Raw genomic sequence first — 12622 nt, forward strand, 5'->3', positions numbered from 1 at the left:
GGCAATTACCAGAAGTTTGAGAAATCAGTATACATGCAGTCAGGGGACACTACCCAGAGAGAATGAAAGTTGTTACCTCTCCAACCTGAATGTGGCCTCATCGCGGCAGTGGAGGCGGCCATGGGCTGACATGTCGAAATGAGAACAGGAAGTAGAAGTGAAATGGGTGGCCATGGAGTGATCCCACTTTTTCTGGCAGATGGACCACAGGTACTCAGCGAAGCGGTCTCACTGATATGCAGGAGGCCTCACTGGGGGCACCGGATACGATAGATAACCCCCTACAGACTCACAGGTGAAGTGTCGCCTCACCAGGAAGAACTGTTTGGGACCCTGAATGGTAGATACAAGCTAGTCCCATTTTCCAGCATTCTGCCCATAACTTCTAAACCTCTCCTATCCATGCACCTGTCTTTTAAAAATAGTCGTTATTACACCATCTTCAGTCATTCCATCCGACAGCATATTCCACATACTTACCACCCTTTATGTAAAAATGTTCAAGTTCTTATTAAATCTTTTCTCCCTCACCTTAAACACATGCTCTCTAGTTCTAAATTTCCCAAGCCTATGAAAAAGGCTGATTGCAATCACTATGTTCCTCGTGATTTTATACGTCTTGAAGACCACATCTCAAGTCAGTCTCTTTTGACTGTTCTTTAAATATCGCAAATTTGCAAGGCAGAAGAAAGTTAACTTTCCCTTTTTACTTCATTGCATATTCTAAGCACTATCACCTTTTAAATCATCAGGTTGGATTCAATGTCATTTAACAATCTATTTTAAAGCCCTATATTACAGGCTCTCAGATGTAATCTGTGCATAGTCCATTTTTATCAATACAATAAATTTTCTTAACACAAGTTGACTAGTCTCTAACCAAGATTTGGATCACTTCACTTAATCCTCTCCCAGGGATTGAAACTTTTGACAAAATGAAGCATTTTTAAATGTTTGTCCAGGTTAAAAGACACTAAATAAATGTAAAATGTTATACATTAATCTCCTAACAAGTTTCAACTTACCATCTAGGTATAATTTTAGACCACCACATTTCCTCAATCTGCCCGATACTACTATCATTTCCTGCCATCCTCAACTATTTTGTAACCTAATTTTTCTAATAATTGTATGCAAAACCTAAATCTTGTGATTCTTATCAGGCCCTTCATATGTGTATCACTTCCCCCATCCCCTAAACACTCTTCCCCTCTAATTCTAACTCTTCTCATTTCTCAAACTTCTCTCCAATACTTAAATCTTCTAAGATAAATTTATAATGTACAAAATTAAAACAGTTCTGTCAATTGATTTGACTAACTTTAGTTTCTCAAAAATGCAAAAATATAGGTGAAATGCAATACAAAAAGGGCTAAAAAAAAAGTCAATTTAAATATATCTGCAATTTGTTGCCTCATTCAGAAATTCAAATTAACAAATATTTCAAACTAAAGTACAAAATGTTCCAAAATATATCAGTTCAGGGTATAATGCATATAAACCACCAATTAGCAAAAATACCACAGAGCAGTTTTATTAATTGGTGGATTATATGCATTATCTAAAGCTGATATATTTTGGAAACATTTTCACTACCACAGTGCAGCGCCTTTTTGTAAAAAGGGATTATTTTTGTTCCCTTTGAATTGCTTTTTTAATTAATACCCTTTTCATTTGACAATGATGATGTCATCAAAACAGCCTATTTTTAATTTTAGCAATATACATGCTGTTTTCATTGTTAAAGGCTAGAGGGCATATTAAAGCTAATGTGACACAAAAGAGGGAACATCCAAAGCCAACTGCAAATGATCTCCGTAAAATTAGTGGGGCAAAATGGTAGAAATCCAAACCAAAAATAACAGAATGATGGAACCATTCTTCGGATAGCATCAGTAGAGATATAGTTGACATTTTGGGTCAAAAACCCCTTCATCAGAATTTAAAAAGTGATAAAACAAACTATTAGGGCAGTTTCATGAACAGACTGGGTTGACTAAATGTATTCACTAGAATTTAGTAGAATAATTGGTGATTTATCATGCATTACCTCAAATTGATATACATAGGAACATGTTGTTCTTTTCTCTGAAATGCTTGTGAATTAGAATTTGTGAATGAGGTAACAAATTGCAGATGTACTTAAAATGGTTATTTTTGAGTCTTCTGTGTGTTTCATTTCAGTCATGTTTTTGTTGTTTGGAGAAACAAAGCTGTTTTTAATAAATCAATTGACACTATTGTTTCAATTTTGTGCATTATAAATTTATCTTACTTTGAGGCTAGAAGTTCAGGATAAGGGGTGTTTCCCCTCGATGATGACATGCAGTCTATTAGTTTATCGTTGTCACATGCACTGAGATATGGTACATGTTTTTGTTTTGCACGTCATCCAGACATCTCATGCCATGCGTAACAATGAGATGATTAACCAAGGAATACAGAATATTGCATTGCAGTTACTGAGAAAGTGCAGTGTAGGTACACCAAGAAAGCACAAGGGCAACACTGAGGTAGATTGTATGATCAAGAAGATATCTTTTAGCATGAGAGGTCCATTCTATTGTCATAGAAACTGTCTTCAAGTCTGGTGGTATGCTCTCTGAAGTTCTTAAATCTTCTTCCCATTGGGAGAAGAGACAATGACCAGGCATCCTTGATTTTGTTAGCTGCTTTCCTGAGACAGAACAATCTCAGCCCATAGGGCAAATAACTTAGGACCAAGAAAAGAAATTTCTTCACTCCAAGGGAGCTGAATCTGTGAAATTCACTACCACAAAAGGCTTTTAAGATCAAGTTGACAAATTTATCTAAGGCGATTGATAGACAGACACAAAGAGCATAGGGAGAGCAGGAATACAGCACTGTGAAAGAGGATTAACTGTACTCATTCTGAATAATGAAGCAGGTTCAAAAGGGACAAATGGCATGCTCTTCCTGCTATTTTCTACATTTTAAAGTTAGGTTGCAGAGGAGAAAGAGATAGAAAATAAAAGAGTGCCTGTAAAGGGGACAGACCAAAATTGTCAAGATGAGAGACAGAAGAGAAAATGGAAACAAACAATACTTGTAAACAGAGAGATTACGAAATCGTTCATTCAATATTAAGTCTCAAGGACTTCAATGTACCCAGATGGAAGATGAGGTGCCATTCTTCAAGCTTATATTGGGCATCATTGGAGTAACATAGGCTGTCATAGCGACAGTGCGTGGAGAATTAAAGTGACAGAAGCTTTCCAGACCAAAACTGTCAAAATAACAATTAGTTTATTAACTCTTTCCAAATGCTGTTTCTTACATCAAATGTTTCCTTAACTTTATTCTACAAAGCTTCCAGGCATGTCACATTAATTCTCTGCATTACTCTAACCGCAAACTCCTACACTGCTCCAATAATATCTAATAGAAGCTTGAAACACAGCATCTCAGCTTCCTATCTTCCTTTTGGGGCTGAAGATGTTTGGATTTGGTATTTAATTTAATAGTTTTAAGCAAGCGCTCTGTTTTTGTTCTCCTCTACAGTGTGGCTATCTCAATATTTTTTTCATCTCCAAGAGCCAATTTTTTTAAAAAGTAATTATTACCTTAATAACTTTAACCTACACTATCACAAATATCACCCGTTCTCTCTATCCCTTTGACTTTCTGCAATTTATCACTTCTACAGTTCTGCTTAATGGTCCTTGACCCAAAACATTAACTCTTTTTCCCTTCTCGCTGATGCCGCTGAGCCAGCTGGATTTATTTATTTATTTTTTTTTTTTTTTAAAAAGAACGTTCTGGTTTTGTTCCAAAAAAAAAATCATAGTCTGTAACTTACACATGCTTGGATAGTACACTTGTCATTATGAAATGATGCCAGTTATTTTTCTTATATAAAGGAACATCACAGTGGGTTGTGTAGGTGACTCACAGCTCTAGGTCCAATGCCGACCTCTGTCACTGTATAGAATTTGCACGTTCTCATTATGACTCTGTAGGTTTCCCTCATATGCTCCACATTCCTCCCAAATCCCAAGATGCTAACTGACAGATTAAATTGATCACTTTAAAATTAGTGTTTAACAGTAAAATCAATATTGGAATTCACAGGCATGTGAGAGAAAATATTTGGTGGTGGTGGATGGGGGGAGTGGGACTGATGAGACTAATCAGTGTTAATTGATGGGCAGAATGACCTCCATTTTGTTTTAATAACAAGCCACAAAAAAGATCCTTTTTTTCTAATTACATTCGAAAATACATGCTGCTATTTACTTAGCTCTACTCAAATCTAAGATTGTGAGATATCAAGCTGTAAGGATGTTAAAATAATGAAGTTATTTTCCCATTTTTACCTGTTAAGTTCACTATACTTACCCACACTTTTTTCCACACTAACTATCTTTGCACAGGGTACTTCTCCTAGTTCAGTAAGCATGTATAGCACCTCTAATGCAGAGATTACCAGCAGCATATCAGGTAAAGTTAGGTGGCATATGATCTCCCTGTATGACTCCTGATCCACATATTCACATATCAAGTCTGCATTATCTTCAGCTCTACACAGGTTTCCTAGTATTTCCATACCTAGAAAGCACACACAAAAAAAAACAGGTTTGAGGGAATGTACGTTTAAACTTTTTTTAAAAAAATGAAACTTCTATTCAAGTTGCTTACCTCTTATCTTCAAACACTTGTCACAGGAAAAAAGACACTTTGTTACTGTATGAAAAATTAGATGTGTACTTTTAAAATCAACAGGATCCAACTGAAGCTGTAAGATTAAAAACAAGTGAAATTAATATTAATCTCTTCAATATATGCAATCTTCTATCCGCATACGCCTTAGTTATTTATCACTGGGTTTCAAAACTTGCTAATCATCAGTAATGTCCTTGATATAGACATCAAAAGTGAATCAGAACGCCAAGCAGAACGTTTAACATCCAACTTCACTATGAAATTGACATTTAAAAGTAAAGTTCAAATTGCCCCAGTGCTTACTAGAATTAAACAACAGCCAATTTTGTTTTTAATCATTGGTTGAAATAATCTTACAATGCTTTACAATAATAATTTTCTAGTTCTGACAAATGATCATTGATACTGTGACAAAGGTAAAGCAACAGAACTGATTTAGAACTTTCAATGGTGTTCCAAGCTTGAAAGCAAGTCCAACATGAACGTGAAGCAAACTAGAGGCCAGACTATCATTACTCAAGTTCAGTGTAATGGGATGGATGTTGCTGTGGTTAATTACACTTGCCATTAGTTACATGGGTATGGGAGATCAAATTCAACTAAGGAGCAACATCCAAAATGCCAAAGCTGTTTTCTGCTTTGCAGAAAGCCCATCTCACATCCTCAATTTAAGGTACCAAGAATAGCCAAGTTTCAGCATTTGTTGATGTATAAACCTCACAGGAATAAAATCAAGATCCATTAACCATATGGTTAATTCCAACTACTACCAATAAATGTAGAATTTCAATGTCTAAGTAAATGAATGGTTGGTATCATATCCATATTTAATGGTGCTAGATAGTAAGTACACAATCTAATTTGCGCACTGTCCAATTGATCATTCATATTTATTTTTCCAGGCAAAAACAAAAAAAAACTAAACAACCAAGTACACATATAATAGTAAAGGCTGTTAAATGCTCTTCTATAGCAGATCATTATAGTGTAACTTAATGTAACAATATAATCTGTAATCAAACAAATCCCTATCAAGGACATTACCATGAGAAGACAATGTCTTGCTGCAATTTGCTGAAAAGCTCTTTTGCCTCTTGAAATCACTCACTTAAATGGTGGCTTTCTACTTTAAAGTTGAGCTTCCAGTTTAACATCAGAGTTTGTGGGAAAAATCAAAGCACAACTTCATTGCCTGGTCTCTTTTCTCAATGCCCTTAAATCCATCTGAACAATATATCACAGTATGGTTACCAATCTGATGTCACCTCTTCAGCTGGCTTTATTACTTCCAATATCTTAGTTTTCAAATCAAAACCAATCTTCCTCCAAAACCTTCAACAATTTCCTGCCAACCTTCTCCTAGTTCTGTGTAATTCAAATCATTTATGTTGTGTGTCGGGTTCCATCATTTTAAAAGCTGATGTAGTCAATGACTCTCACCACCAAAATAACTTGCCCTCCTTCTCTCAGGCCTCAACAGTAGCACATTTCCATTTTCTTTAAAACTTAAAGTTTTTAAGCATCGTGCTATTTCCCCAAATGTCCCAATTTTCAACAACTCAATTCCTGAAGTGTTAAAACTATATGAACAAAAAAAACCTACATTAGCACTGTTATCAAAAAAAAGCAAAGGTGATAATAATCATGGCTGAAATTTTTTTTTCGTATTAATAGTCCCTCACCCCCTCTCACTCCTCTACACCTGATACCACATGTTCTAGATTGTAGACTATAAAAGCATATGGATGGTTCAAGTGAATGTGCAAAAATTAGACAAATACAATATAATAGAAAGATGAAATAGCCCATTTCAGCAAAAAAAATTAAAAGAACCATCTTCTCCAAATGGAGACAATCAACATGCAGAGAGATCTGGGTATTCTAATGCACAATTAACAAAGGCTGCTAGGTCAATTAACCAAGTAAATAAAAAAGAACATTTAATGTGAGAGGAATTCAATATAAAAGTATGGACACGTATACATCATTCTTGAGACCATATCTGGAATACTTATTTAAGAAAAGATATTACAGTACTTGGGGGGGGGGGGGGTAATTCAGAGAAGGTTTATTTGCTTTATACCTGGAATTGAAGGAGTTATTTGATTAGGAAAGGTTGAACAGTAGTTGAGGAAGTGACCGAAACATAAGAAACAGAGACACACAAGAGACTGCAGAAGCAAAAAAAACTAAAATGAACTCAGCAGCTTAGGCAAGATCTGTGGAAGGAAATGAATAGTCAACATTTCAGGTGGAGGCCCAAACATCACCCAAAACATCAACTATTCATTTCCCTCCAGAGATCCTGCCTGACCCAACGAAATCCTGAGAAATCTTAATAGAGTGGAAATGGTGAATAGGTTTCAAATTGTGGGAGAACTTCAAAATAGAATATCACAGTTTCAAATATGGGGGTTGAAAGTCACCTCAAGAGTGCTGGAAACAGCTTTTAAATAATTTTAAAGCAAAGATAGAGAAATTTCTGATAAAGGAAAGTTGAAAGGTTTTCATTGCTAGGCTGGTATGTGGGATTTACATGAAACAACAGCAAGGGCAAAATTAATTTTATGCAAGCTACTAAAAGAGGAAGGAAAGGCAGTGACAGATTAGAAACATTATAACATGACAAGGACAGAATCCAATATATTCAATTGTTGGAGATTTGAAGAAATTAATGGAGCTTAGATCACATGGACATAAAGTAAAAATGAAGGAAGCCACCTATACTTTTAAAAGAAAAAATCTACTTTTGTTTTGATTGACCATCCAACGTGCAAAAATTTAAGGAAGTGTAAAACCTCTCATTCATTTTTATCTTTAAAATATTTTTGGTATCTTGCAAATTTAAAATGCACTTTGCAATAACTTAGAATATATATAACTTTTAATAACTGAAATAATATTAGTCTACATAAGTTCATACCTCAGCTGCAACGTTACCCAATGTGTCTAGCCCAAGTTGCTTGAGAGAAGCATACTGACAATGGGAACACAACAAAAGAAAGCGGATGCATGTACGGTGAGCTGCCAATAACTTCACATTTCTTTCTTCAAATGACAAATTGCGAAGGATTATTGCTATCTGAAGCACCCGTTGTCCCTCAACATCATTAATGCCAAGTTTATGAGAAGGGTGAAATAAAGACTTCCCCACGTCCATTTCTATATCTGCACCTAAAATGGAAAAAAAAATTCATAAAATATTAAATAAAAATCTCGTTACAAAGCCATAAATTTGTACCAAAACAATTTCTTGACATTCCTTCTGTCTCTTTTGGAATAATCACTGATATGATCATCACACAACTCAATAATGTAACAGATTAGGACCTGAAAATTAGGGAAAGACATTTATAAATGTGCAGTTATTAATTTTTACCATACATCCATAAAAAGGTACATTTGAAACTACTATTCACAATAAATAACATCAATTGTTCAGATAAGCGCTTGTTTAGCCTTTGAAAAGTTTCACTAACCTTGTGATCCATTGTTCCTAAAAATAATGAGCTCTCGTATTTCATTATCTTCAATATTGTCTTTCCAAAACTAGAAGACAAGAGGCATTTTAAATATACTTTTCTAAACAAATTTCTAACTAGAATTTAATTAAGTTATATACACAGGGAAAATACATATTAAAGCTAAGCCATAAATTTATGAGTTATTAAGTGTACAAAAGAATTCCATATGTCATACTCTGGTATTTAACATTTTGTAAGCTTTCCTTAGGAATCATCTAGGACTGTGGCTGCTTAATTCTACATGACTGCAGATATTTATCAATCCCCACATTAAATAAATAATTTATGTTCATCTGTTATAGTTTAGGGTTTTAAATATCCATGTTAACAGAAGGATTTGAGATAAATTATAAAAAAAAATTCTTGAAACCTGGTCACCTAGAACTGAAGCAACCAGAAGTTGGTTATCATCCTTTTAAATTGAACTACTTAAAGTATGCAACATTGCTCATAGGACTTTGCCAGATAAATATATTTGCATCCTAACTAATCACAAGAGAAAAACCTGCAGCATTTTAAAAATCACAGATTGTTTTAAAATCTAGCAATCAGCATTTGCAACCATCCAGTGGAATTAGTGTTTTACAATCTTGCTTTTTAAGACAAAACTCATTTTAAAAGAGCAATTGATGTACAACAGCCTAACAAAGGTCTCTTTGGACACTTTAGAGAAGGCTTCCCTGCGGCATTTCCCTGTTAAAATCAATTCACTTTCAAATAAGAAACAGCACATTTCTCAATTACCACTGCAAAATACTACATTGCCATAGTTTCCCAATCAGATACCACTTTCAAATACTCTTTAAATTTTCAAACTTCGCAAGCAAAATTCACCATCACTATTAATTGTGGATTAATCAACGTTGTTCTCAAATGTACTCATTCTGAATTTTTCCATTTGATTCAATTCAGCCATCTAACTCCAGGAAAAGTCGAGAAGGAAGAATGATTTCTAAACCAACTCAGAGCTTGAAAAGCAGGAGTATAAAATATCCCAAGTGGAAGGCAACAATCAGTTACACAAACTCTAAAGTCAGTTGATAGTTCCAACAAAATGCAATATATTGAGAGCCAATTCCAAATCAAATGTTAACTTTGCATTTCCCCGTTCTTGAATTGAACTGGATGTCAAATGCATATCAAACTTGACTCCCAGTAATCTCATTCATGCTCTGCCATACTTAACTGAATTAATTATTTCTATTAAAGGGAAATTCAAACTAAGGGAAACAAATACAAGAATGGCAACAAGGTTATGAAAAATATCACATTAAGCTCTAATTTTATCATTTTTTGACCAATGTCTTTTTTAAAATTCTAAACTAATAACTAATCAAGGTCTTACGTTAAATATTACAACTGATATTAATTAGTCATGGAGTAATATCCCAGCATAATGAAAAATGTAGATATGTACTCTGAAATCTTAGCACAATACAAGACTTTGTGTCTCTTTGACACAAAAATATTCAGATTCATTTTATGTCATTTTTGAGAAATCAAAGTAAATGAGCAGTAAACGTTAGCTCTTAAAGGCAAATACTATCCACATCCTGTTAAATGAAGCAAAACTTAACTCTGCTTCAAAAAAATCTGAAGTTAAAAGATATTGAGTGATAACAGTTGACTGATGGATCCTGAAATAAATTCAAATTTAACTTGGTATACATTTTTTTTTAAATAAATATTCAAGCCAATACAATGGATTCCTGTTAATTGGGGCAGCCGCTTATTTGAGACAACTGTTAAAGAACAAAAACTAATCCAGAAAATAGCCCGGATTCTCTTTTATTATTTGGGACACCACACTGCTTAACTGCTAAAGAATGCAGAACATTGAACACGTTCTGCACAACAGCCCATTCTCACCTGATTTAGCTGACACTGACCTGCTCAACATCAACCAAACAACACTAGAGTGGCTGGCTGTCTGGTGTGCCAAGCTATGATGACGACTGCTTAACCGGGGCAGGAGGCTGCTGTTTCAAGCTTTCAGCCTTGGAGATGCCAGAAACAGCCAGGGGTGAAAATTAAATAGAAACACAGAAACCCTACAGCACAATACAGGCGCTTCGGCCTGCAATGCTGTGCTGAACATGTACTTACTTTAGAAATTACCTCGGGTTACCCATAGCCCTCTATTTTTCCAAACCCCATGTACCTATCCAAGACTCTCGCAAAAGACCCTATCGTATCTGCCTCCACCACCACTGCCAGCAGCCCAGTCCACACACTCACCACTCTCTGCGTAAAAACTTACCCCTGACATCTCCCCTGTACCTACTTCCAAGCACTTTAAAACTGCCCTCTCATGCTAGCCATTTCAGCCCTGGGAAGAAGCCTCTGACTATCCACACGATCAATGCCTCTCTTCATCTTATACACCTCTATCAGGTCACCTCTCATCCTCCGTCGCTCCAATGAGAGAAGGCCAAGTTCACGCAACCTATTCTCATTAGGCATGCTCCCCAATCCAGGCAACTTCCTGTACATCTCCTCTGCACCCTTTCAATAGTTTCCACATCCTTCCTGTAATGAGGTGAACAGAACTGAGCACAGTACTCCAAGTGGCGTCTGACCAGGGTCCTACATAGCTGTAACATTATCCCTTGGCCCTTAAACTTAATCCCACAGTTGATGAAGGCCAATGCACCATATGCCTTCTTAACCACAGAGTCAACCTGCACAGCAGCTTTGAGTGTCCTATGGACTCGGACCCCAAGATTTCTCTGATCCTCCACACTGCCAAGAGCCTTACCATTAATACTACGAAGTATATTCTGTCATTACATTTGACCTACCAAAATGAACCACTTCACACTTACCTGGGTTGAACTCCATTTGCCACTTCTCAGCCCAGTTTTGCATCCTATCAATGTCCGGCTGTAAACTCTGACAGCCCTCCACACTATCCACAACACCTCCAACCTGTGTGTCATCAGCAAATTTACTAACCCATTCCTCCACTTCCTCATCTAGGTCATTTATTAAAATCACAAAGATAAGGAGTGCCAGAACAGATCCCTGAAGCACACCGCTGGTGACTGACCTCCATGCAGAATAAGACCCGTCTACAACCACTCTCTGCCTTCTGTGAGCAAGCCAATTCTGGATCCACAAAGTAAGGTCCCCTTGGATCCCATGCCTCCTTACTTTCTCAATAAGCCTTGCATGGGGTACCTTGTCAAATGCCTTGCTAAAATCCATATACACTACATCTACGACTCTACCTTCATGAATGTGTTTAGTCAAATCCTCAAAATGATTTCACTACTTCAACAAGTTAGTAATTACAAAGAATTTGAAGGTATCAACAATCATCTTGAATGTTACAATGAAAATGAAGATTTAGAAAACATAACTGTCGAAGGCATTGTATGAAGGTAGTCCATTATCTAGCTGCACTAGGTGTCTGTACTGATTTTATTAATTTGTCAAAACAAGGCAGTCTACCCTGAATGAATTCATCTGTTGATAACTATTAAGAACTATTACAGAGCTTTATAATGCTTTAATAGTATCAGTAATGTTCTCATTTGTTCTGCATTTCATTTAAATACATAATTTGTTATTCAGTTAAATGGTAGTTCATCTTTTTTTTTAAATATACCTTTTTAACTATTTTCATGAAACTTCGGCTAATTGACAGCCGCCTAATTGGGCCAAAATTTACTGGTCCTGTTGTGTTCTAATTAACTGTAATCCACTATAAATATACATCATTATATAAGCATAGAAAACTTTCCAAATTGCTTTTCGAGGAGGAGTTAAGAAAAGGAAGGTCATGAAACCTTCACTTAAATGGTAAAATAGTATAACTACTGTGAGAGTACAAGAACAAAACTATTAAGGCACTGAAAACTCATTATGTACAATAAAGAAATTAGGCATTTTCATCTTTAAAATTAGTAAAGCTTAACTTGAAATTAAAAATGGTTTCAAGTTTATACAAGGTGTGTACCATCCAAAAGCAATGCCACCACACCGGGATTTCAATTTCTAAAACATCGGTACACCAAAAACTCACCTTGTGAATGTGGCTAAAAGAAAAAAATTGGTGGCAAATTCCAAATTCTGAAGAATTACTTGAAAAGCAGTTCAATACAAGTTGAGCACGTTCTTTTTATTTAATGTAACAATGCCTTGAGTATTGAATTAAAAATATATAACTAGTAACAGATGGACCTGTGTACTCAGATCTTCACAGCTCTTCAGGATATCTAGACATTTTCATTGCCATACTTTTCTATGGCTTGTCAATTTATACCCTTTTCCCTCGTGCACTAACATCAGTTTGCATAGGCTTTCTCTATACCAGCATCCTGACCGAAGCAGATGATCACAGATTCCGAAACTGTCCATTGGATTCCCAAGTCCAAATCAACATGGATCACCACCTACAAAAGCCTTTTTCA

At 35.7% G+C, this 12622-nt stretch overlaps 1 protein-coding gene across 2 annotated transcripts in view; it reads right to left on the reverse strand.

Annotated features, from left to right (window-relative positions):
- Window positions 1–12622, reverse strand: part of arid2 (AT-rich interactive domain 2) — a 126856-nt gene that overhangs the window by 40042 nt on the left and 74192 nt on the right. For both annotated transcript variants that reach the window (XM_063057663.1, XM_063057662.1), the window contains exons 7-10: window positions 8163–8232; window positions 7607–7857; window positions 4660–4756; window positions 4360–4569 (exon numbers count right to left, since the gene is read on the reverse strand). In XM_063057663.1, the coding sequence (XP_062913733.1) occupies window positions 4360–4569; window positions 4660–4756; window positions 7607–7857; window positions 8163–8232 (628 nt within the window). The remainder of the gene's footprint in view (window positions 1–4359; window positions 4570–4659; window positions 4757–7606; window positions 7858–8162; window positions 8233–12622) is intronic.

This window comes from Mobula hypostoma, chromosome 9 (assembly GCF_963921235.1).
Source record: "Mobula hypostoma chromosome 9, sMobHyp1.1, whole genome shotgun sequence".
Lineage (NCBI taxonomy): Eukaryota > Metazoa > Chordata > Chondrichthyes > Myliobatiformes > Myliobatidae > Mobula > Mobula hypostoma.